Source organism: Rhyacophila brunnea, unplaced genomic scaffold (assembly GCF_057557595.1).
Source record: "Rhyacophila brunnea isolate RB1 unplaced genomic scaffold, BYU_Rbru_1.0 scaffold_10, whole genome shotgun sequence".
In the NCBI taxonomy this organism is placed as follows: domain Eukaryota; kingdom Metazoa; phylum Arthropoda; class Insecta; order Trichoptera; family Rhyacophilidae; genus Rhyacophila; species Rhyacophila brunnea.
The window spans coordinates 41,917,320-41,944,299 of NW_028232752.1; the positions used below are offsets into that span (position 1 = coordinate 41,917,320).

General features: G+C 35.8%; 2 protein-coding genes across 4 annotated transcripts in view; one reads left to right on the top strand and one right to left on the bottom strand.

Moving 5' to 3' along the window:
- The first annotated feature begins 4,304 nt into the window (after positions 1 to 4,304).
- Positions 4,305 to 11,365, top strand: LOC147079223 (methionine aminopeptidase 1). Its single transcript, XM_085954299.1, has 6 exons — positions 4,305 to 4,489; positions 4,704 to 4,974; positions 7,351 to 7,522; positions 8,644 to 8,816; positions 9,459 to 9,717; positions 10,518 to 11,365. Exons 1-6 carry the CDS (start codon positions 4,330 to 4,332, stop codon positions 10,614 to 10,616), a joined length of 1,134 nt encoding a protein of 377 aa, XP_085810425.1. The 5' UTR covers positions 4,305 to 4,329; the 3' UTR covers positions 10,617 to 11,365.
- Positions 11,366 to 13,873: 2,508 nt separating this feature from the next.
- Positions 13,874 to 26,980, bottom strand: part of PolZ1 (DNA polymerase zeta catalytic subunit) — a 43,226-nt gene continuing 30,119 nt past the window's right edge. Inside the window, exons 14-20 of one of the 3 annotated variants that reach the window (XM_085954639.1) lie at positions 25,879 to 26,039; positions 24,800 to 24,937; positions 23,746 to 23,883; positions 23,005 to 23,195; positions 21,993 to 22,220; positions 14,711 to 14,951; positions 13,874 to 14,368 (exon numbers count right to left, since the gene is read on the bottom strand). In XM_085954639.1, coding sequence (XP_085810765.1) covers positions 14,222 to 14,368; positions 14,711 to 14,951; positions 21,993 to 22,220; positions 23,005 to 23,195; positions 23,746 to 23,883; positions 24,800 to 24,937; positions 25,879 to 26,039 — 1,244 coding nt within the window. In that variant the 3' untranslated portion in view covers positions 13,874 to 14,221. The other 2 variants (XR_015071531.1, XM_085954648.1) reach the window with 2 other exon arrangements.

The following is a 26,980-nucleotide window of genomic DNA, read 5'->3' on the forward strand; positions in this document are numbered from 1 at the left end:
CCACTGTAATATTAATAGACTCAGGTAACGGCTTATTTTGTTTTGTTACGCCAAAGAAGTATAACTTCTAACGCGCGTACATAAGTACACACACACACCGTTGTTTTTGTTATAACGGCGTTCTGCATCCATACGTTCCTTGCACACTCATTTTTTATACAAGTATGTACCTATCTACATACAAATTTTAAGACTAAACTAGTAAAGCAGCGTTGACACGATCCGAGTACACTCGGACCGAGGGCACTCGTACGAGACAGCTTCATACTAATTACTCCTATCCGACCTACTCGGACCGCGTCCTACTCTTCCGAGTTAACTCGGATAGGAGTAATTAGTATGAAGCTGTTTCGTATGAGTGCGCTCGGTCCGAGTGTACTCGGCTCGTCCTCGGAGGAAGTGTCAACGCGACTTGAGTGGCATTTTTTCCTAGGTATGTATGTATGTATACTTTTGGATGTTCAAATAAATTGTAACTAGAACTGAAGAAGAAAAAATAATGATTTAGTCAATATTCAATGTGACCACGTAGCTGGTTACACTGATGCCTACTCCAGAGTGCAGAACAAGAACAAATCAAGTATGTGAAAAAAGTTTTCCATCGGCGGCGGAATATGAAAAACATTAAATTTGTATTAGAACATTTTTAAATGTTCGCATAAAAAATAAACCGTTTTCATACTTTACAACTTTCAAACAGTTTATACAATGTTAACGTACATATGTATTTTGGTCTGGAATAGACATGACGGACAAGTTTAGTTTCGCACCTTGGCGTAAACACGTTGACTGACGCGCTGGAAATGTCAGCGTCAGCTCTGAATCTTCGCGCATTGATACACCCCTCGAGTAGTGGTTCTTCCCCGAGTACAATACGCAACTCAGTGTCGTTGAATGCTAGCATTAGTATTAGTATTATTATGACGACATAATCGACGTGCATACGTTTTGTTTTTATTCTCGTAGGTATGCGTATGGAAGCCGGCTCCAGCGCACACATATTATGTAACATAAGTAGGTACCTACCTATACATATATTATTTTTTTGTAAAAATAAGCTTTGGGTTTTTGGGTAGGAACTTACGTACGTATTTTGATCTGCGTAGAATATACCTTGATTGTGCATTGTACGATATGAAAAAGATTTTTATACATTATAATTATTAATTATAATTATTATTAATAATTAAAGTACGTAGGTACCTAATATAAAAGTCTTTCCTATTTTTTTTAATTAACTTGCAGTAGCTTGGTAGGTACCTACTTCATTTATCATAATTACATCTTCGTTTTACAAAAATAAAATACCTAACCAATTTTAATTTTCAAAAGGTAAGTGTAATACCGGGTCCACACTGGCAACATGTCGCCGGCAACCTCTTTAATTTTACTATAATTATCATACCTACTTATCGTAAAATTTAACGAGGTTGCCGGCGACATATTGCCAGTGTGGACCCGGCATAAAGGTTCAAATTGTGGGTACTTTCAGGAATAGGCATTTTATTATTCAAAAAGTGGGCACGATTAACACATTTGAAAATAATTCTAAAGATACCTACTGATTATAAGCTATATCTTTAACCATTCAAATGTGATAAAACATCCTACGAATAATGATTGTTTTATAATAATTATTGACCTAAGTATAAGGTACTTGGTATTTTTTTGAAATACGCCATTTCTATTGGCATTTCCCAGTGGTTAAGCTCAGTGACGTCCCGTGGGGGTAGGCAGATTGAGCGTCGCTTGGGGGCGGCAGATACTCGAAGGGCGGCAAATCGAGGAGGATCATTTGGTATTATATAGAAATAGCTAGGTATCTAAACTTAGTTATATTATAACCAGAGCGTTGGAGCGGAGCTCGGAGCAGGAGCAGAGCAGTAATGGGTTTTACCCGGAGCAGGACGGCGCCGGAGCACCGAATATTTGTAGTACTTCACGGCTCCGGATGTTTTTTAATTATACGAGTATTATTTATTACCCAGTAGTGAGTAGGTATTCGCGGCGATTTTAGTATGATGTCACCACTCTCAGCCAGTGATTTTTTCTATTATTTTTAACTGCTCGGGTTCGTAATACAAATGCCAATAAAAAAAAATTTACGAGTCTTTTGCCACCTAGACACATTATGACATTATGAATAATATAATGTCATTTACTCAGATTAAAGAGTTCCTTTCATAACAGTGGCTGCGCAAAAGCCAATTATGTGGCGCCAATGAGCCAAGAAGTTATTGAAACAAAATAATATTATAATCTATATGTCAACGTAGGTAACGAAACAATAAAAATTATGGTGGAGATTTATGGGTACCTATATACATCCGTATTTTTTAATTTATCCAAACATTTTTGCAGTCACCCGCGAGATTTAAAAGTTGCTGGATGTACTTATTGCAAAATAAAATTGATATTTGACATACCTAACAATAAAAACTTATAGGTAGTCAGTATTGAATATTATTTTATTATCTACTTACTTCCTTTCAGCCTAAACAGGTATATAAGGAAAATAATATGTAATAATTGCTTACTTGCCTTTACCTAGCAGTAGGTAGCTAAATGGTACTGAGACATGATATAATAACGAGTACCTACCTACCTACCTACCTAGGTAAGAATGCATTGCTGAACCCATAATGCCCTCAAAAGTGATGTGATTATTTGTCAACAATCAAGGTTTTGTGTGGACGAGGACGAGATGACTATCATAATATGGCTATCACAGGGAACTCATTATTTTTCTTTTCTGTGGGTTATCACTACAAAGTATTAGTTGGGATTTCTCAAAAGAAGACCAGAAAATATGCAACGAGTACATACCTACCTACCTAATCTGTATTGGGTTTATAATACAGTCTCTGGCCAATTATTTTTAGACGCACTTGCAATAATTGTGTGGCACATTATGTATATATTATATGACAGAACTGTCCCAACAATGTATGGATAATGGTTCCACACATGGGTAAATTTTTATAAGGTCAATCTTCGTGTTTATGATATCCTTCCCTACTTTCTTCATTTCCACACCATCCTCAATTCAATGAGGCACTTTGCACTTCCCAGGAATGACTTTAATGAATGTAGCAAGAAGGCTCCATCTTGCATGAATATGAAACTTTCCCCATTAGGAAACCATCACCAATTTGTGGAATCAGCCAGTTTTTCCGGGTCTCCTTGTACTGGTTTTGTCTTATATAGGTACCTACCATTAACAATGTAGGTGGGTAGGTATAATTTTCTAATCCCTTTACCGCTAATAACAGTAGGATGTTTGAGTCTGTAGGTACCACATATTCGGTACCTAGTGACGATCTGCATTAAAGTGCGCTGACACGGTCCAAGTACGATCCAAGTACACTTGGACCGAGTGCCATCCAAGCGACAGCTTCATACTAATTTATTCCTATCCAAGCTAATCGGACTGCGTCCTACTCATCCAAGTTAGCTTGGATAGGAATAATTAGTATGAAGATGTCTCATGCGAGTGCGCTTGGATGGCACTCGGTCCAAGTGTACTTGGATCGTACTTGGACCTTGTCAACGCGGCTTTATTCCATGGGTCTGCATAATATACAGACCCGTGCAATGTCTTTGATGCAGACCATAATATTATTATGGTCTGCGGTCCACAAGTCCGGAGATTTAGAATGCTCCACGGGGGAAAAATCCAAAGATTGTAAAATCGTCTGACTCGCGTGCCAATGGAGCACGGGCATAAAGTCTTAAAGTTTACAATATTGTAGGTTGTAAATAGTGCTAAATTTGTTATGAATTAATTATAAAATGGTACAGGACAAGTTATAGGCCAAAGAGGGCGGAAGTCTTCTATCAGTCTTTGTGAGAGGCATCTATTTTTATTATTACGACTTACGAGATGTATTTTTAATCATTCTTTGATCTTGCGATTTATAATTAAAACTCTAAAACCTTCTAGTTAGGTACAAAAGATTAGTATAGGATTAGTAGATAGCAGCTATATGTTTTACCTCCTGATACATTAACACGGAAACCAGGTTTTAAGATTAAGATCTTCGAGATTGCTTACTTGTGGATCACCTCAAATACGCGGTAAAGGTCCCGAATACCGGGATTGTTGGGTTTCAAGGTCTTCAATCTCTTTGGTATCAAGCATGTTTGATATTTTTTCATTTCTTATATTATAGATAGATCTTGCACCAGGATTCAGAATTGTTAAAAGTATTTTTACTACGGGCCATGGTAATAGTGCAGTCCCGCTATGAATATTTACAATTTTTGGTTTTGCGCAACGACTAACGAGAGAAAGAGATGGCAATACTGAATTTCTATTCTTTACAAAACATGGCCGCTCTTGGAATGTGTGAAACTCCCAATTGTAAATCCACAGCTAAATTACAATGTCCCACGTGTGTAAAATTAGGCATTCAAGGGTCACTGTTTTGTACTCAAGAATGCTTCAAGAGTAATTGGAAATCACACAAGATTATTCATTCTTTGGCCAGTAAGTGTTGAATTTTAGGTTATGTTGAGCCGATTGTCGTAGAACCTGTTAAAATAGTTTTGTTTTTCGTTTCATACATTAATCCGCCTCTAACTCAATCGACGTCATGCTTACTCGTAAACGGGCTCGAGGTGAGATCTTACTGTCGTTTTTCCGTAAATTAATTGAAACTATTGTGCATTATGTACTGCAATAATTCCGAACTTATTTATAGAAGGTGAAAGCGCCGATGGCAAGAAAAATGGGTTCGATCCGTGGCCAAACTATACGTATACCGGCAAATTGAGGCCGGCTCCTCAAACGCCGAAGCGGACGGTTCCGCTGAGCATTCTGAGGCCTGACTATGCGGATCATCCTAGCGGTTTCCCCATCTCCGAACAGGCGCTCAAGGGAACTTCGCAAATAAAAGTCCTCGACGATGAGGAAATCGAAGGAATGAAAATAGCATGTAAACTGGGAAGGGAAGTACTGGATGAAGCTGCAAGGTAGGTGTTCTGATGACTTTCAAGTGGTCTATTATTCTTCATACGAGTCTTGAGTTGGCTTGATCAATCAATCAGCAAACTAAAAAGTGCTACACAATACATTCCTACAACCAAAGGTTGTGGATTCATCAAAAAAACTAACTCAACTATTAGGCTAATGTATGCTAACGTGCAGTCCGCGCAGCGCAGGGCAGTGCCGATAAAGAGAACACGTCCAAACATGAATGCGTCACGCAGCTATCTGTGCTGGTACTACAATGAGCTGCACGGACTGTGTCGTCTGCGCCTCAGCATATACGCTTGGCCTTATAACGCCTGTATACGTGCATGGATTTACTGGCACCAATAGTTTGTATTTTAAACAATCGCCATAATTGTTAACTTGTAAAAGTGCTGACTGTTTTGCCAATCTCATTTTTCAAGCATAAGTGAGACACGATGTTATTGTATGGTGCTATTTGATTGGATGTTAAAATTGGTAAACATCAAAAATGTTTTGCGTGGTTTTTTTGCGCAGATATCAACAAATTGAAACTCATGTGAAAATTAAGATTCTGAACTTTTTTGATCCATGCATTCAATCTTGCAACTTGCACGATTATAATGTGTGTACACACGCATTTTCTTGTGATGACCGCAATGATACGTACTGTCAGCAGTAAATCCATGCACGTGTAAACGGGGTATTATTATAGTGGAACAACTTAAACTTGAGATTGCGATTTCTTCTACTATGTACGTTTTACATAAGGTAAATTTAACTATTGTTACCGTTATTATTTCCGACTGCTTCACATGGAGTGTATTGCATCGTTTTCTCTTCTTCGACGTCGCAGTAACTACGTCATATTTTCTGCTAAAACTATTGAATTTCATAACTGTGTGGTATGATTATAAGGATTGTTTTCAAAGTATAACCGTATGAAAAATCATGTTATATTATTATACAATGTTTTATAATACAGTAGGTACTCTCAGTAATCCGCCGCTTGATTATCCGACAACTAGAGTGCGAAAATTATAAGTTGAAGTGTCATGGCTGCCGTTGTGGCGCTGCAATATATTATGATAGAATTGTCAGTATTGCAGTTCTCGAGAACATTTATTCAATATTATGGCTATACCTCAGCTGAGTCTATACTATACCTCAGCATGGTCTAAAAAATCGTGACTATGCGATGCGCGGATTGTGCAAATGTCCCGAGCCGAACGAAATATAATTTGTCATAAAAATTCAACATGCATCCTTTTTATGTTATGTTTATTATTATATTCGTAATAATAATAGTATATTCATTGACCTATTTTCTTTTTTAAGTACATACCTAAAGTTTTTTAGTCATCTTTACACGATTTAAGAATATTTTCATCCGACGCCATGACAAAATAAATCGACGTGCGGACACCTCGACTATCGCTCTCTGAATGGCAACGCGGCTGAAATTTCGTTCCACATACAGTTGAAAATTATTTGCCGTTTCACTTATGTATGCTGGGCCTTGATAAAATAATATTTTAAATCGTAGAATATGGACATCGTGTCAAATATGTGTTACAAAATATTACCATTTTGAGTCCACTGCACCGGAGGGGTTTGACAGTTAGCAATAGCAATTCTCTTCCGTAGTCTTAATAAAATAAAAAAATATACACATTATTATATTATTCTCTCCTTTAACTTTGAGATATGGGTAGAACCTTATACATATTATGCTATTAAGCAAGAAACAAAATAAAATCACAGTTCTTGTCAATAAGGAGAAGTTGGTAGTTTTTCTTGGGAAATAATTTCGAAAGGTTATGATTTTTGATGTTACAAAACACTAATTTTATATCCTAGACGTGTGATGCATTATGATAAGATCAATAAATTGTTACTATAATGTGGGTATACTTTCCACCAGCTTTTGACAGCTTATGCTGACCTTCACAACGGCCCAAGTCACAAATGTTTGCGGTCATGTGGTACTCACCATTGTGAAGAGGGCATCAGTTGCGTTGGCCAGCAAATATTTGCCGTCTATCGACACAGTGTTAATATATCAACGCATATCAAAGGGTGAAAACATTTGTCTGACTCAGTCTATTGTGAAGGGGGCCGTTAGAAAAAAACGATAAATACACAAAAAAAAAATTTGTGCAATGGAATGTTTTGCTGAATATATTTTATTAATCAATGTTTAGGCGGAATGCTTACTGAAGTTCGACTCAAACACCAATAAAACACATGATCGCGGCCACATGCTCGCCATAATCATTTGTGCTCTTTCCCGCGATCCGGCACTGACAGGGTCAGTTCTGCCAAACAAAAAAATGTTAGGAATCACTGCCGTAAAATAGTTTAAGGTTAATTGGATTTTATGAATTTATTCTCAGAGTTTGCGGAGTAGGGGTGACGACGGACGAAATTGATCGTGCAGTACATGAAGCGTGCATAGAAAGGGACTGCTACCCGAGCCCCCTCAATTATTATGAGTTCCCGGCCAGTTGTTGCACTTCCGTCAACGAAGTTATTTGCCACGGTATTCCTGATCAAAGAGTGCTTCAGGTAAATATAACACTCGCTAATCTTTAGCTTTAGCGGTTAGCCGGTACCTACGGAGAATCTCACTAATCCGCCACTAGATAAAACCTGATGGTGCTGGCTTACTGGAATGTGTAGATGCATACACATTAATTTGTGCTTTAATTTAAGGTAATAATATATTGTATTCTTACATATTATGACATTTAAAAAATCTGCTGAGTTTTATGAGTATTAGCAAACGTCAAATTACTAAAAATGGCTCAGATAGTGTCAGTTTAGTCAAATTTTACTGTATAAATTACAAGGTAACTGATGAAGAAATATATTCAATTATTACCGCATAATGTGGTCAGACCCGTGCCCGCGAGGACAATGCCATTGACCATTGTTACTTTCACTTTGACGTTTGACTAATCTATATTCGCATGCGGAATGTGCTGCTGTGAACGATTGTGCATATCTACAATGTAGGTACTATAACAGGGTCAGTGAACCTTTTTATGTGAGTGCCAAAATTTTCAAAATATTATTTTTCGACTGATGTGCCGAGCAGTTTTTCACTGAGAAAAAAATGAAAAAAAAAGTTTTTGAAATTCTATTGAATAGGTTTAGACATAGCAATTATTGAGGTTTTGAGATTCTATCTTTCACGGTGATTCTAGACGAAGGCATGACATTTTTTTTTCTTTGTTTTCAAATCAAGGTTGAATCGAGATCATGGGAGCATTTCAACCACGCTTCTTTTATATATTCCCCATCACTGAACAGTTTTCCATTTTTAGCAATTATATTTGAGACAACAAACAAGCATCTAAGATATTTGAATGACTGCTGATAAATTCCATTAGGTTTGTTGATTGAATATTTGTATTTTTGCTATTCTATGCCCGATCGATTATTGTAATTTTATTGCTGTCACTTTACATAGTAAAAAACATATTATGTAGAATTGTTTTATTTTAATTAATAGGACACTCATTACTGCATACCTAACTTTCTAAAATTGTCTGAGGATGCCGAAAGCTAATACTGACTCCTATCATTTCTATGTTCCTACTTATTATATTTAATGTGTACATACATGGTGATTCATAAGAAATAGAATGATTTCCATGCCAATAATTCTTTTCTTTTCTTGTCAGGATGGTGATCTTTGCAATGTTGATGTTACCGTGTATCACAGAGGCTTCCACGGTGACTTGAATGAAACTTTCTTTGTTGGAAACGTGTCGGAAGAACACAAAAAATTAGTAGCAGTCACGTATGAATGCTTGTCAAAGGCGATAGATATCGTGAAGCCGGGCGAAAAATACAGGTTTGTCACACTGCATAATATTGTGTAATTACATTACAATGATAGCGCTTCAGAAGAGTAATGTGGTATGTGGAATGATTTTGGTTTCTAATCCCAAATGGATTTAAAGTGTTTTATCTGATAGTACCCATTTTCGATCCATGCGGTCTCTTCAAATTGATGATGGATATTAATTATGCTCTTTTGCTAGTAAACTATTAAATATCTTAATTACCAGTTATGTAATCTTACCGAAAATATGATTTTCATGCTCATAATAAATATTAAATTATGCTCTGTATTAACTCTTTTTTAATCTTTAATAATTATTGAAAATATATTGGTTTGTTTGGCTTTAGTAGAGGAAAAATCATTTTTAATACAACACATTCTTACATTTTCAATTCTTAACACTTATTCAAGTAATATTACATTTTTAGATCATTCATTAGAATTGCGCAATAAAAGAGATAATTTTTATCCGGTAGTTAGCTTGTCTGTGGAGGACCATATTATGATCGGACATAGTCAAAAGAAATGAAGTTAGCTTAGAGAAAAGGCTAGAATCGCTGTGAGTTTTGGCGATTTGTCCGGTGATCAGAGACTGAATGTGTCAACAATGAAATTACCGCAGTTGATTAAAAGTGGAATAATGGTTTTCAGGGAGATAGGCAACGTGATACAGAAGCATGCGCAGGCCAACGGTCTGAGTGTGGTGCGCTCGTACTGTGGTCACGGCATTCATCGGCTGTTCCATACGGCGCCCAGCGTCCCCCACTATGCCAAGAACAAGGCGGTGGGTGTCATTCAGCCCGGTCACTGCTTCACCATCGAGCCCATGATCAACGCTGGGGGCTGGCGCGACGTGCAGTGGCCTGACAACTGGACCGCCGTCACCTCAGACGGATCCTGGTCCGCGCAGGTTAGCTGACTATTACATTACCTCTACTTCTCTAGGCCATAAGATGACTCCTGGCTGGCCAATTCTACCGGTTTTTCTTCCTGAACGGTGATATCGGGTTAACTCTTGGTCTTTACTTTATTTTATTGCAGTAACCTTAAAATAATTGAACAAGGCTGCTTTATTAATCTTAGGATTGACACCTGGAAAGGTGATTTGAATAATCAAACTGTTTACCATAGCATAGCATACACTGTACCGAACCGACAATGTAATTTCAGTCATTACATATTAACTAATTATTAGAAGCATTAGAAAAATTTTATATGTATTTACAATACTGATATTCGAGATTATTCCATATTACTTTGTACAGTGGATAAACATTTAACAGCAATGTAAAATTTAAACTAAAACTAAAATAACAATACCCCCTTTGCACATTGGGTGAGCAACTTTGAGGGTCTGTAGACGGCATCCTCTTCATATGTCTTATCGGGGTCACTCGTCAACACTTGGCGAATGCTGAGTGCCGTTTGCTCTGTCTTAGTTTAAGGACCCGGGCATGTCTGACATTATGAAACCAAACAAACACGATTGTGTAATCGAAGCGTAAGAATGATGTTTGAATCCTTGGATTTTTACACAATGAAAGTGAGGAATTTAAATAACAACATCTGTTTCTAGCTAAAACCCAACTTAAGGAAAATCTAACAATAACTTGAAAATTGTAAAGATAACAAAAGCTTTGTTTCATATATTTATTCTGTTTGTATCAATGATCTTGTTGATTATGAAGAGTGTATTTTTTAAAATTCCAGTTTGAGCAGACCTTGCTGGTGAACGAAACAGGGTGCGAAATTTTAACAAAGCGTCGCAATGCAACTGGACTACCACACTTTATGGATCACATGAAGTAACTTTAAGAGCTTTAAATACCATATGAAATGCCTCCAATCCTTGTATAAATTATGTTATATTTATGTTATTTTAATCTCCGTTATATTATGTCCATACTCGGCAGCAAATATTCTGATAAGTCAAATACAATCGATGCTCTGGACAGCACTAAGGCTTTGATATTTTGTTTATTTTGTGGAATATATAAAGTTGAAATTTCTAATTTTATCGTTTAACTATGCACATCACTTTGTTAAACTATGTATATGAATTGAAGCCGAGAACCTTGGAAGTTGCATTGAAGATTTTGGCTTATCAACATATCACCGCCGTACATGGGATTACATGGGATGACCATTACAATCTGGCCAATTTAATTAATTTCAGTTTCACACCACTCGTATGTGGTTACCTAATTTTAAAATTAAGTTATAAAAACATGTCAGTGATCTTAAAATTACGTTATTATTATAATATTGATTGTTGAATTTCTATTTTTTATAAACATATTTTGTGTTAAAACAATTGACTGACGGTACTTGACGGACATCGAGTTTATATTCAAAATTTATTTTGCGTTGTCTACTTATCTTCAGTCCCAACATTATTTATAATTTGAATGTTCAAATTGCCGCAGCGATTTTTTTGAAGAGGCAATGTTAACTTTTGTCAGACTCGTGTTGGTGAACAGATCTGCTTATACCAGCGTAACAGGCCTACTTATTTAATAGTGTGAAAAATAAATAAATCATTTATTTATAATAATTACCATGACTTGTTTTATTTAATTTCTTTTTTTTGCATCCCCTCTTTCGAGCCCAACAGCCAATTTTTCCCTACTTTCACAAAGATTTATCCTTTACTTTTCTAAAGAAACAGAATTTCAAAAGAAAATATTCAAGATATGATTACAGATTTTTTTGTCATGACAACTACCTCTGGGATATAGATCAAATTATTTTAAGAGATACATAGTGAGATAGTTTCCCATGTTTAAATTTTGAATTTAATGTTTACAAGTTTGTTGGAAAATCTACGTCGAATAAAGGTGCAGAAATTTATATTTAAAACAAAAATTAGGGTTATTTTAAAAATATATATGGGGTTTACAAGATATACCAGAGGTATTCAAAGTGATCTTTACCCAAAGACGCCGCCAGTTCGAAAATTCCAGACAATTTTAATACAGTGATGCACAATCACAATGATAGATCATATTATTACTGGACCTAACTGGAGATAACAGTTTTACAGTAGGTAGGTACCTATCTCATCTTGGCAATGGTTCAAAAATATTTTCAGGGAGATAGTGTGGAGAAGTTGACATGGATTCAAGATCTGAGAGAAATAACAGTAGATGCAGTATTGGTGCACGTCCTGTGTGGTTAGGCAAGCGCATCACAAACAAATGAAATTACTTAGAGGCGGCAAATTTAATAATATCATATAGGTACATAATATGCATGCACAGATTGCTAGTGCTGCAGGCAAAAAGAATATCCAATTCACGGAATCTTAGGCTGGCCGCGCACTAGGCAGCTAGGCTGCAGCAGCCACAATAAGGTGCAGCCAGCAGCCAATGTCACCAATTTGCACTGATCAGTGCCTCGAGATGGACGTAGAAGATTCAGTCATTTACCTCTTGAACACAATTGAAAAAAAAGATGGATTCACTCCCTGCTTCTCGTGCGGCATTCAAATGGTGTATTTGAAAATTACATTAAAGATCTTAAAAAACACCCGGAATCTTTTTTAATCGTTTAAAAAGCTATTGGATACTGTTCGAAAATCAATCATAGGAACTGATGATACTTGAATCCGAGCTTGTATAACTCCCGAAGAAAAATTACATACATCATACAATTTGTCACAGAACACGAGAAACACCTGGCTGCCGCGACAAGTGCGTGAAAATTGAGGCAGCTACATACATTTTACCCTGTCGTATAGCCGCGGCTAATACATTTTAATACAAATTTGAAGATCATATTGGCTGTGGGAGCCTGGTTGCCTAGTGCGTGGCCAGCCTTACTCTACATATCGTGACTGTCAGCCAGTTGGTGTAACCATCAAATTGTTCAGGAAGTGAAAAAAACGGGACATTGGATTTACTCATTATTTTATATAATATTTATTTATTATTTTATTACAAATTGAGAATTTTCTTTTATTCACACACCCGTGGGCTGCGTTTAGGGTTAAAACATTTGGCTGGAATATTTTTTGTTTTGTTACAAATTTCTTAAAAAATAGTTTTGAATTATTTGATATGAAATGTTTTTTTGGGATTGATGATACTTGGCCAGTCCGTGTAAGAATATGCAATAAGTCCTTGCCATCAAAATGTCACCTCGGTGAAAAGTGAGGGTTACGACATTGGCCTGTGCAGTGACGATATTATTTTTTTTTTTTTTGATCATGTCTGATCCTAATAAGATCATGTGGGCCTCCACAGGGTGGAGGTTTGTATTAACAGAGTTTGTTTTGACGACAAATGGATGTCAACCACTTGCTCGACCTATTAGGTCCATTCTCTGACTCATACACAAATTGAAAAACAATATGTGTACTTGCCAGACCTAGGATTCGAACCTGGGACCCACGACGTTATAGGCCAACGCTTAAGCCGCGCGGCCATTGTGGGTTATTATTTATTTAAGAAAATAAAACATTGTGGACATAACAAATCTAAATTCAAGACGTACACAACATAAGATTTACATTATAATAAATATTACCATCACAAAAGAGAAGAGAATATATAAAATAATAAAATTAAAATAAAAACATACGTACGTAAGTACAATTTTATACAGAAAAATAAAATTTTTTGAAAACAAAAAACATCCAACATAGCACATCACCGAAAACATAGATCTTTGGGGAGCACATCGACAGTCTTGCACCCCTCGCTAATGGTGCCTGATAGGCTTGACACGAGGAAACAGTTCCGATCCTGAATAAAGCATGGCTGCGACCGCGTAGGTAATTGACAGGCGCATATTATTACTCTCAGTAATTTATAACCCATTAATTATAATGACTGGTTTGTTTTATAAAAATTGGCTCAAAAAATATTTATTACCTGATTATTATGTAAATTTTAATTATTTATTTTATATATCCTCCTGTCAATGTCCGCACAAAAACCCATTCTGTATAAAAGATCAGTCATACTACTAAACGTAAAAAATCTTAACACCACTGCACAGTTATGTACCGAAATATGACTATATTCTAAAACATTAAAGCGAGAGGTTTAAAAGAATACTATTTTATGTAACAAAAATACTTTATGCAGTCATCAAATGTTTAAAATAACTATAAAGGACAATAAGGCTTCAAAATTATATAAATAGATTATCTACAACGTTTAAGGAGTGTCCAGGATCATGGTTTGAAAATACAATAAAAACTCAATTTTGACCTACGACGAGCACGTGGGCCGTTAAAAACATGCAGCTGTCACATGATAATTTTAATAATTTAGATAAAATGTAAAAATATACATGATTTTCAATTCCATAGTAAGATAAATTATTCAATAAATACATATTATAATTGTAACTTCGGTATAAATTACATTCTTTTCAATAATCTTTTAAAATAATATCACATTTTAGTTTTAAAAGTCGAGCAATTTTTGCTTCATTATCAACATAAACGCGGTCTGATCCACCTCTTGTTGGGCGCCGTTCAGTCTGAACAGCACAGGACAATCCAAAGAAGTACATTCTATGTTCTGCCCCCGTCCGCAGCAAGATTGACAGATCTGAAAGGAAATTTCTTGGGTGAGATTATATATAATAAATCTTTGGTATAGGATAAAATATGTTTAATATCCCATTAAAAGAAGATTATTATAATGCTAAAATCATTGAATTAAACTTATTATCCACTGTGGGGCAGGCATGAACGGTTGCATGTTTAAATTCCACAGTGGGGTAAAATTCAATGTTTTTTCATTGAATGCAGTGATTGTATAAATAGATTTTCCCATATGCCTAAGTAAATCGAGTAATTGCATATAGTTAAATGGAGCCTAGATTCTAGTTCTTGAGGTGACCAGGACCCATTCCGTGTGAGACCAATGAAAATCTGAATAAAAATTTACCTTTCGCGTGCTGTAGAATGTCCTTTCCCAACTATTAATTTTGTTCTGAATCATAAGCATTGTTTTCTGTGGCTTGTATTTGCACTTCCTGCAAATACCATCTGTCGTCTGTTGGCCACAACCGACACAATTCACTTTGGCGAAGTACTGAGATATGGTGCTCTTCTTCCCATCCAATTGTCTGCCTCCGGGATCCAGTATTGGGTAAAGCTGTAGTTGTTTTCGGGGAAGTTCTGCAAACCTACAAATTTAATAACAAAAAATGATGAATTCTAATTACTTAATGGCAAAATTTTCATAAAAAATACTTTTCAATGAATTTGGATCCAGGATAAGCGCTGGTTTTGCAGAGAATAAAGGTGCTTTTAAACAATCAGTTTCCGTCGAGCTGTCAGTTAAACTGATGTGTAAATATAAAACTGAAGCGGCCGACTGAAACCAAAACGGAGACGAGACACGATACATTTTCCATCAGTTATCATATCCGTTATGATCCAACCAATATGTTTAGAAAGTATTTATAAAAATAATATTCATTTTTAGTGGAAAAAAAATACGTAAATATACATCGCCGTTTTCCAACTGAACGGACCAAAACGGAAACCTCAACTGAACGGACAACAACACTGACGTTTAAAAGGACCTTCATGATACGAGTCAAATATTAGGGTAAAATGATTTTACTACAATATTAAAGTTGTACTGTGAGATTTTTGTTTGCTAAGATAAAAACCTTAGAGGTATATGCATGGAATGTCAAACCGCATTGAAGGTTAAAGGGCTTATTAACAATGCTATAAAAAATATATACATCACTACCTGCGTAGTGGAGTGCGCGTGGAGGAAATGCAAATGACTGCAACCTGTCACTTTGAGCAAGTGACAGTAGCATATACGTAAACAATAGTCGGCAAAAATGGATTCATTACAAGTTTTTTCATTGGTTAGAATCATCTGTACTATAATATAATATGTAATACAATTATAATTGAGACTCATTAATTTACTAGATTCTGCAGAGCATTTACGAACTTAAAAAACGGTAATCGGCCGTTTACAAAACACGTACATTATGGATTTTGATCCCTAGTCTAGATGCAACGCTCCTGTATTTCGATTATTCACTAATGCTGAACGGAGTATTTTCCATGGATAAGATGAATTTACGTAATATCACGATAAAATACCTACAACCCCAAATTTACTGCTTTTTCTGGCATTAATATTAGTATTATGCAATTGGAAGAATTGGAAGCATTCTACATTATTTCAAAATATCACCTAAGGTAATTGTCAGAAAACTTTAATAAACAAGGCAAAAATCTCAAACACTCTGGTGATATTAAGATTGTCATAGCCTGATTGGTATAAATGATAATATTATATTATAGAGATCATTATGTAGATCCTTTTTACTTCCCGTATTGACGGGAATTGTCCAAGCCAACTCCGCGTCAGCTATCTCAACAGAAATGAAGTTAGCTGCTGTTAACTGTGAAACTGTGTGGCCACTCGATTACTTAATAAATATTTATTGGGAGTACTTTGTCCGATGTTCAATTCTATTATAAAAACACTGAAAAGCAGTAAAGAAATTATTTATAGTGTATATTCCATTTATACTGAGCAGTTCGGACACTAATTCCACACTTCTTGACAATTCAAAATTTTTTAATTATTATAACAGAATAAATATTTTAAAAATTGGTCAAAATACTGACGTCGTTAATATTTACGTTCATGCATGCAAATTGGCATTATTTAGATTGAAGGTAATTTGATGTCCTATGCATGCTCCTCTTAAGGCCATATTCCATTGGCAGACGCACAGACCCAACCCGATCCAACGATCGACGCCAACCGTTGTCGCTAGCTATTTGCAATTACACGCAACGATTCAATCTCGTTGGTCCTTGATTTGATTGGTTAAAATAATACTAGTGTTGCTATTATTAAAAATATAGGTTGAGTGAAAACTAGATATTTCTTAGATTGGTGGCTACACTGAACGCATTCCCGCGCAATTTTACGTCAACAAAACTGAGCTGTCAGCTGTCAAACCTAGCGAGCATCAGATCTGTTAAAATTTATGCGGCCGTTTGACATTTATAGAAAGTTTGTATACTTATTGTTAATTTACATCATGAATAACTGGGCGAGCTTGAATCTCCAAACCAATTGAGTTATTCGAATATCGAAATCGAATAATCCAAAGACTAATTTATTGTAGCAAGTATGGCTATATTTCAACTGGCTCAGGCGGTCAGGACTCGCCGTAAACGAAAACACTGGGTCAAAAGTTGGCTAACTGAAGAACAGCGTGATCGCCATTGAATATGGCGGATTTTTTTACGTTCCACACTATATCTTTGGCGTGTATTTATTCGACGAGGACTGTGTCCTCGGTGATACTCCATATATATTTTTTAAGTTTTCGCCATCTTGTAGCTGTTCAGTTGAAATCGACCAGTAGAATGAAATGAACGACCGTTTGCATGACTCAGGCGCATATTCGGCTATTTTCGTACGCTTTCGGCAATCTTCGCTTGATAATGAAAGGATCGCACGACGGATAATAGAAAATTTTCCACTTTCGACCCGATCGCTCACGATCCTTGAAAACCATGGAGAATAGAGTTTGACAGTCGTGGCAGACGATCGGGCCAGACGCAATCTGCCAATGGAATATGGGCTTTAGACATGCGACATTCATGTAAAACCGATTCAAACTGTATAAGTTAGAGCAGGGATGGCGAACCTATGGCACGCGTGCCACTAGTGGCAAGCGAGATGATTTTGCATGGCACGCAAATGTTTCATTTTGAAGAGAAAAGAAATTACCATTTTATTTAAGTATATTTAAAAAATAATGACCAACGATGCGCGAACGGAAACAAAGAAATTCGTGCATAAATAAAAAATCGCATTATATAAAAAATAGCAGGCAAATCTTGTTCAAGAATAATCATTACGTTTAATGTAAATACAGTATAACCCCTATTTTACGTTTTTTAAGGGACTGGAAAAAAAAAACCTAATTGGAGGGAAAATGTAAAAGGGGGGTATTGAAAAAAAGAACATTTAAATTTTGTTTCTAAAAAAATTACGTTTTATTAACCCTTTTACTCCCACGGGGCCGATATTTCGGCCCACCATACCTATGCGAAAACTCCATCTGGGCCGATCCATCGGCCGAAAGTTTGGAACCAAATTTACGATTTATTCCAAATTTTTTCCCGTCATATTTCGTTCATGTAGACGAAGCATTATATTCACTGTGTGTTGGGTGGTGACTAACATTTATTTTAGTGTCGGCATTGTTTATAATTATGCCATACCCTAATAACTCACAAGTCATAATTGCTCTGCTGTCGAACTTGAGACCAAAGAGGGTCATTAAAATAATAAAACATTATTTTTATGACACATTTTAAATTCTGATATTTCTTTTAGTTGTTTTATGATTCATATATCACATTACAAAATGAAATTTGTAATTTTTGAACTAACAATGGATGCCACTGTATTTTTGGTAAGATGGTGAAAAAATACATGAATATAAATAATATTATAAATGATTTAGTGCTTTGAGACTTATTTTTTGAAATTACTTCATTCCATATCAGTTAGTCGTCGATACTGTATCGAATTCTCTTGCGATTTCGTGAATTGAATAATATTCTTGAATACCTTGACACTATACGATTTTTTTTGATTACTTTATAAAAATTCTATTTCATAGAGAAATAATAATATGTTTATTTTTTTTTCTGTTACTACATAAGGATAGATTATATTATAAAATTTGATATATCAATTATAAATAAAAAAATGTTGTCACACTTGTTTTGTTGTTCAAACATAGTTTTATCCATTCATTTCTAAATAAATATTGATACATTATTTTTTTCTTTTGTTTTATTGATGTAAACTATCAATATTATTACTTATTATTACTTTATACACCATTGAGAACACACAAAAAAAGTTTCAAATTTTTAAAACATGTGTAGAATTAGTTATTTAAAAAAAACTAAATCGACGATTTGTTGTCAAAAAACGCTTGGGAGTTTTCGCATATGCTAGGCTAAATCAGCTGGGAGTAAAAGTAAACAACATTCAATTAAAATTTTTATTGAAAAAATCATGTATATTAGTTTGTTGCATTTTTGTTTTTTTGTTATGTAATTCTCTTTCAAGACTATATAAACATTTAAAAGTGTCATCTTGGATATCAGCAAAGCTTGTAAAGTAGGTTTTTAAACCCTCGGTGAACCTCATTGCTTCTTCTTTTGTTGGAATATCAACCTCAAACCATCAAACAATATTGTAGGCTATAAAGGTGAAAAATACTTTTTGACTGTCATAGATGATTACAGCAAATGTGCACGAATTTATTGTATAAAAAATAAATCAGAAACGGCTGAGTGTCTCAAAAATCACATTAACTTTGTAGAGAATCAATTCTGGAAATCAATAAAAAGATTGCAATGCGATAAGGGGACCGAATATTCAAATCGAGAAATATACGAATTTGCAAACAAAAAAGGAATCGAAATTTTACCATGTCTGACAAACGTTCACAAACTCAATGGAGTCGCTGAACGGTATAATAGATCGGCAATGGATATAGCAAGATGTTTAATTAAAGAGGCGCGCATAAGTAAAATTTATTGGCCCGAGGCAATAAATACAGTTGCCTTTTTAAAAAATCGAACTATCGCAAATACGTGCGAGAATAAAACGCCTTACGAAATATTTTTCGGGGTTAAGCCGAAAGCCAAACATTTAAAAATTTATGGCTCAAAAGCTTTTGTCCGAATTCCGGAAATAAACAGAAAAAAACGGGACGATAAGTCACAAATCGGAGTACTCGTAGGATATACACATTTCGGGTACCGAGTTTTGGTTAAAAATAAGGTGATCGAGGCAAGACATGTGCAGGTTATCGAAAAAGGTACAAGACTAATATGTCTAGAAAATCAGACTAATGAAAACACTTTTGACGGAAATAACGAATCACAAAACCGTGTAAACATTGATTTAAATGAGCAGGGCTCGGAGAGCGAATTGAGCGAAAGTGATAATGAGCGTGAAAATGATAATGATAATGAGGTATTTGTTGAAAATGAGCAGGCGAGCGAATCGGTCAAAGTTAAAACTAGACGAGTATCCGCACGCGAAAAAAAGACAGTTGAGCGTTACGGAAATCCTTTAGCTCACTGTATATACGTAAATTACATAAACGCAAATGCGCCAAGTACATATGAGGAAGCTATAACCTCAAAAGACTCTGACCATTGGCGAGCGGCGATGGATTCAGAAATAAACTGTCTAAATAAAAACAAAACATGGCGTCTAGTCGAAAAGCCGACTGATAAGAAAATAATCGATGTAAAATGGATATTTAAAAGAAAGAGCGATGATACATATAAAGCGCGTCTAGTAGTACGCGGCTTTCAACAAAGAGAACACTTGGAAAACGTTTATTCCCCCGTGGGAAAAATGTTAACTTTTAAAATTCTTGTGAGTTATTGCACAACGAATAATCTCTTCATTGACCAGATGGACGTTGAGACAGCATTTCTCAATGGACCAGTTAAAAGCGAAGTTTATATTTACCAGCCAAAAGGCTATCAAAAAGAAAAAAATAAAGTCTGCAAGCTAGAGAAAGCGTTATACGGTCTGCGTGAAAGTCCACTTGCGTGGTACGAAACATTCGATGAATATGTAAAAACAGAAAATAAGGAATCAATATATCTCCTGGTATTCGTAGACGATCTGTTGATCTGTGGGAAAGACAAATTAAAAATTGACTTAATTAAGAAAAGTTTAATGAAAAGATTTACGATGAAAGACCCTAATGAGGTTAAAAGTTATATAGGCATCGATATTGATTACAATAAAGATCAAAACAATATGAAGCTAAGCCAGACAAAATATATCGAATCATTAGCCTCGAAATATCAGTTAGAAAATTCTAAACTATACGAAACTCCAATGGAGACAAACCTAAAATCGATCAAGCGAGCGAAACAGACGAATCAATAAAATACAGAAACTTGATCGACGAACTTTTATACATAAGCTCAGGCACTAGACCTGATATCGCGTACAGCGTTAATTACTTAAGCCGTTTTCAAAACTGCTACGACAAAACCCATTACAAGTATGCAATGCGAATTCTAAAATACTTATTAAAGACCAAAGATCTAAAATTAAGATATGGCAAAAACGAAAAAAACGATAAAATTGATTGTTACGTCGACTCAGACTATGCGGGCGATAATATAGACAGAAAGTCGACATTTAATTTTTTGGAAGTCAAAAAAACAAAATGTGGTTACAAAATGCTCCACTTTCGCGGAGTATATAGCACTGTCAGAAGCAGTCACAGAAATTTTATTTGTGAGAAATATATGTAACGAAAGTTTTGATTTAAAAGTAAATACACCAATCAAAATTCACGAGGACAATAGCGGAGCGGTCGCTATTGCAAAGTTTGGAAATTTTACAAAAAACTCTAAACACATTGAAATTCAATTTCATTATGTAAACGAACATTACCAAAACAAGACGATTGACATAGTAAAAGTTGATTCAAAAAATAATATAGCGGACATCTTTACCAAAGCATTGGATAAAACGAGCTTCCTGGAAAATCGTCAAAGACTGAAGTTAATCTAATGTACAAATGCAAAAGTAATTAAACGGCTAAGAGGCGTGTTGATGTATAGCCGTCTAATATAATAACATAACTTAATATTATAAGTAATAATATAAGAATATTATTAATACGTTTGTCTATGGCACTGGCCACACGCCATTGCTAAATACTAGTCTATGCTAATCATTGTTCTATGTTCACTTGGGTGTCCGGCGTGACATTAGTGTGTACTCGAAGGTCTATTGTAACGGTCGCATAATAAAATGTAATCTGTTAAACTATGTATATTATTATTCATGAAGTTGATAATAATAAAGTTAATCGTAAATATAAAACTATGTTGATAATTTAACATCCTCTAAACGATCCATTATTCCCAACACAAATAATAAAAGTTATGCATTTGAACTGAGCCTAAAACTCTGAGAAAATCATAATCAGAATAATTTTCATAACTAACTAAAATTGGATATTTAAATGTGTTGCATCGGTACCGTGTGATTTGAAATTGGATTTTATTTCCACCATGTCATTTGGATTTTTGAAGTAATTGCAAATCGGAAATTCATATACTTCATCTAAATGCAAATACATTTAAACAAAATTTCTACAAACCATTGATTAACATCAGCTCCGATTAAAGTGAGGCATCTATTCAATGGCGGAATGATGACTCTGGTGATGTAGTAGACGTGATGTAATCTGAGACTGGTGTCGTTGAGGAGTTCGCGAGGATGGTAGGCCAGCCGTAGCAAGGCTTGGCCCGGCGCTCCCGATGTGATGACGTACGGCAGACGTTCGCCCTCACGAGGTTCTTTCCGGTGATCGGCAGCTTTCAGACGCCTTAACCCGAATATTATGTACTCTTTGATAGTGATAAAGGTTAATGTGAACAATATTTATTTGTAGGTGAATTACAAAGACAACCGTCTTCTATATTCTGACAGACTAAATCGATGGCTTCATAGAGTATGTAGTAATAATGTATCAGATAAATGTCACTTTTTCGGTGATTAAAATAAAGTTCAAGATAGTTTGGAAAAAATAAAATCTCAAATTTAAATTGCGATTTTTTGACAATATAATATTAAGTCATAATTGTATTTTAATCGGTGAAAAAGTGACATTAGTCGGAAATACACTCCCGTGCAATGGAGCCACAATTTTTTTTTAAAGTGAAGTTGAAAAGCGGATTGCTAAACTCACTCGGATCACCTCATAACCACACCACACCTTGTGGCATAGTTGAATTTATATTGGAACACATGATCTCATACTCACACGGGTCGCTAACTGAAGTTAGTTTACACTGCCGTCGAAATGCATTGACGGTGTCACCAACAAAATGGTTGCAGTTAGTGGTCGAGCACAACTCAGGCGAGTAACAATATGTAGATAAGAAATGATGTGAAATTGAAAAAAGGAAAACAAGGTTTTATATAATATAATATGTGCAATGACAATGTACCATCATTATTTACAAAATTGTGATGAATAATTATTACAGAAAACAGCATGCCAAAATCTGCTAAAATACAAAATATTGATTTTACTATGAGAACCGATATAACCACACTAAAAAGTTATGGAATTGTCATCAAGTGCAAAATAGATTGCAAAAGTGTACCTTGCTAATTCTAAAGCTGGAAGACTAGCACCCGGCTTGTATGCATTCATCCCTCTGAATTCTCTGGCGAATATGAAATCTCGTATATTATATTTTCCTTCGATAATATTCTGAAATTTAATGCATATATACGATTTCACCTGGCTTACGTCGTAACTTTCAAACAAAATTCTCAAAGTTTTTTCCAGCATCTGAAACAAAATTTGTTTGGAGTAAATTGATGTCTTTGTGTGTGCAAATAATGGGGTGAACACATTACCATCACGTCACATGCTGGCATGCTGATTCACTATCTCTATCTCAGCGTGACAGCATGACGTGTTCGGGCCATAATTTTCATATTTAATTATTTATTATTCAACTCTGAATGTACACAATATTTAATAATGTAGCTTTTTTTTTAATGAAAATGCAAAACATTGAACAGCATCAGAAACATACCTATTAGAAAAATTGTAGAAATAAACTTGGACCAAATGGGATTTGGAGACACAACTTTCATTTTCCGGCGGAGTACTTTCGAGAAATAAAAAGTTTCTTGATGGAATTTGAAACACTCAGAGAGTGCGGTTATTAAGAATTTTTCGCAAAAAGGCCATACGGGTCGATAGCTAAATCAAATCAGTTACGAGAACTCTAGTGGAAAACAAACGGTCTGCGTTAAAATATTGCGTGGTCCAAGATTTATTAAATATGTATATTTATGAGGCTTATATTTTAGTGTAATATATTTTAATTTACCTTAGATGTAGCTGGACAACCGTCTCGGCGTACGGTTTCAATGCCTTTGGCGTTGTATTCAGGAGTTTTCTGCTCCTTGCTTTCATACATAAAGCCAACATACCGCTTTTTAGTTTGCAGAATGCATGGTTGATAAATCTTAAAACACAAGTTACATAAGTAAAAATTATACAATGTCAATCCTAATCAATTTATTAATAATATCTAGAACAATATTAATGGGCTCAAAAAATAAAATTAATATGTGTAGTTATGACTAAGTCACTTCTTTACAACAATTTCCTTTGAATAAACATATCTCTGTATAAGTTATTTAGCATTACAGATTAATTTGTAGCAAAATTCACACCTCGCTCTTGATAACAAAACAGATAACATCGCAAATAAAAATATCTATCTAAGGAATCAAAGCATGATACCAGAAGGGCAATATTTGAACGAAACAGCATCGAAGCTATTGAAGCGGCCTGCTTTGATTTTGTATGAGAAATTTTATTCCTTCTTAAATTTTGATGACCGTATCTGAAAGTGGCAGATACTTTTGAGTTTCACATGCTTTGGCGCTCGAGGCGCTGCCGTTGTCTGTTTTAATTTTGACAGATAGAAAACAGATTAAATGTCGAAAGATAACGTCGAAAGGCTCTGTTATTTATTGTTTTTTGTCTTTTAAATATTATCTTCCTCGTAATAACCAAGTTCGACTGCAGTAAAATATTATTTTAGGTTATTTTCTACATTTGTTAACTTGAGCTGTCATTGGCTGTCATGGAGTCCATAGACTAAAATATAATGCAAACTCTTACGCGACCATAAATATCCGCCCAATATTTCCGTTGCATTATTGGACATCGTTCGAAGCGGTATGCTAACGTTTGAAGCCTTTTCGCGTTTTCAAGCAGGTTTTCATACTGCTTCGTTGAAAAATTGCCCTCCAGACCAGACAAGTTTTCTAATACAAAAAGTTAGTAAATATTATGTAATATTTTCAACCTCTATACATATTAGTTGAAAAATATTAATTATGTAGTTCAATCACTTTGGAACTATGTAATACCTTTTCTAATTTGAGTTTAACTGGTGTCGGGTTATCATTAGTCACTGCTTCGGCTATCTCTGCGCCAATATCAAAAGCATCTGATCTACTTCGACCAGGTACAAGCACAAATAAAGAATCCGTATCGCCATATACAACCTGAAATTAAACAGCCTCCTTAATAATTACTACAAATAGATGAAATGCGGGAATTTAAGCATTATGGATGATGACGTACGTATTCAATATGGGAGATAAGGTTATCCAATCGAAACACGCAGGCTTTAGATTTACAATGTTTATTCTCCCAATAAAATTTAAATCATTTAGATGAATCAGATATGTAATTTAAATTGAATGGATGCAGAAATTTGCAGAGAGTTGGAGGTAAGGTTAACATCGAGAGCGCTGACAGCTTCAAATATACCTGGGGGTACACATCACGGGAGATGGCATTTTGTAGAGAGAGCTCGCTATCCGAATGGGAATGGGTGGAGCAACATTCAACTCGATGCGGAGTGTCTGGGACTCACGATTGTATTTGGTAAAAACCAAATGCCGCCTTTTCGACGCTTGCATTCTGACGGTGCTGCTATACGGTAGCGAACCATGGCACCTTACGAAGGCTCAGAACAACCGTATACTGAGCTTTGAAAACAAATGTTTGCAATGGATACTGGGTGTGCGGTGGTATGACTTTAGGAGTAACGAGAAGATAAGAGAATGCACCAAGCAGCCTCTCGTCACGCTGAGAGTGAAGATTCAACGTTTGACCTGGATCGACCGCGTGCTGTGGATGCCAGAAGAGAACTTCAACCTGGCTTACCTGTTATTCAAGCCAACCAGATTCTGGCGTCCTGGAATCTAGGACCATAAAGGAAGTGCTACCAGCTGGTCACGCTTGCCACACCGTAATTGGATAAAAGGGTAATTGTGCAAAAAATGTCTGTCCCCACCTCACCACAGCATAAAGGAATCACGATTATACAAGCGTAAATCTCCAAATATTCACAAAAGTGTAGGATTGAAGGTAGGTATTCATCGGCTGATGATAATAACTATTATATAACCACTCCTAAACTAAGTTTAAAATACAATACCTTTGCGTTCCATTTCGGTGTAGTTTCCACCATATGTATAGCTCGTTCCAATGTCTCTCTGCCTTTTGCGACAACACTGTCGCCAACCTCACTGCAAGGCATTCTTCCACTGAAGTTGGCAGCTGTGTAGCCGTACGTCACATTTGCTATTAACTTCAGACCTGAAACCAGATGACAAGGGTTTGCATGTGTCACCGACAGGTTTTTCCGCCCCTGTGGGGGGCGCTCCCATAAGGAGTAGTGCCACCCAGCCGCTCGGTCTGACCCTGGTAGTCAATGCGCCACCGATGAAATGATGATGACCCTTGGCAAAGCTGAACAAAATATTTCATATGTTAAGTCCCGCAGTTTGCTCTGACAGGCCCCACGGCTTCTCAGAGTGAACTGTGGATGGTTAAGTCGGTCGCCACAGACCATGTAAATAAAGGTAATAGGTAATAGGTAATATAGTATAAGATTGAATTTTTCTTTGTCGAATATAATATGGTAAAGGGTAATTAAATTAAATATGATTTGTTTGTAATGGTAATGTATAGGGTAAATTGTAATATAATATTCATATGTAATGCAAAGGATAAAACAGTAATAAAGGGGGACTTATGGATGGGCGTTGATGGTATGTAATAATATAAGATAGTTAAGATGTACGTAATGATAAGGGCATATAGATCGATGTCGCTACGCGTCGCGCGTACACGGCACAATAATTGTTAACATATGCTCATAGGCCTGTTGCGAAGGCTCCCATTTGTACGTATGTGCAATCACAAAGCATAGCAACATGTAGGCAATCATCGATCCGATTATAATCACGATCCCGCGTAATTAATTTGCATATCAAATCCGATTTTAATCCGCGGCCATTCCGCGCGCGGCGTTTCCGAATCGGTATTCTGGCAGCTTTCCTGCTCTCACATACGACGGCGTCTCTGTCGTATGTGTAGAAATCGATTTCGCGATACAAATTTGCTCGCTTTGCAGTGACAGAGCCCCTCTCGCTCGCGTGTATGACGGCATCACGCTCACGCACGACGGGAGAATCGGATCAATGATTTTGGTCGATCAAGGAGACCACGTACTGGAATAAAGTGCGGGAAATCTT

Excerpts from the sequence above, each read along its gene's own strand:
- LOC147079223 (XM_085954299.1), top strand. The coding sequence starts at position 4,330 with ATGGCCGCTCTTGGAATGTGTGAAACTCCCAATTGTAAATCCACAGCT. Across the intron at positions 7,523-8,643 it reads CTGATCAAAGAGTGCTTCAG|GATGGTGATCTTTGCAATGT; the intron begins GTAAATATAACA and ends TTTTCTTGTCAG. Across the intron at positions 9,718-10,517 it reads ACGGATCCTGGTCCGCGCAG|TTTGAGCAGACCTTGCTGGT; the intron begins GTTAGCTGACTA and ends TTAAAATTCCAG.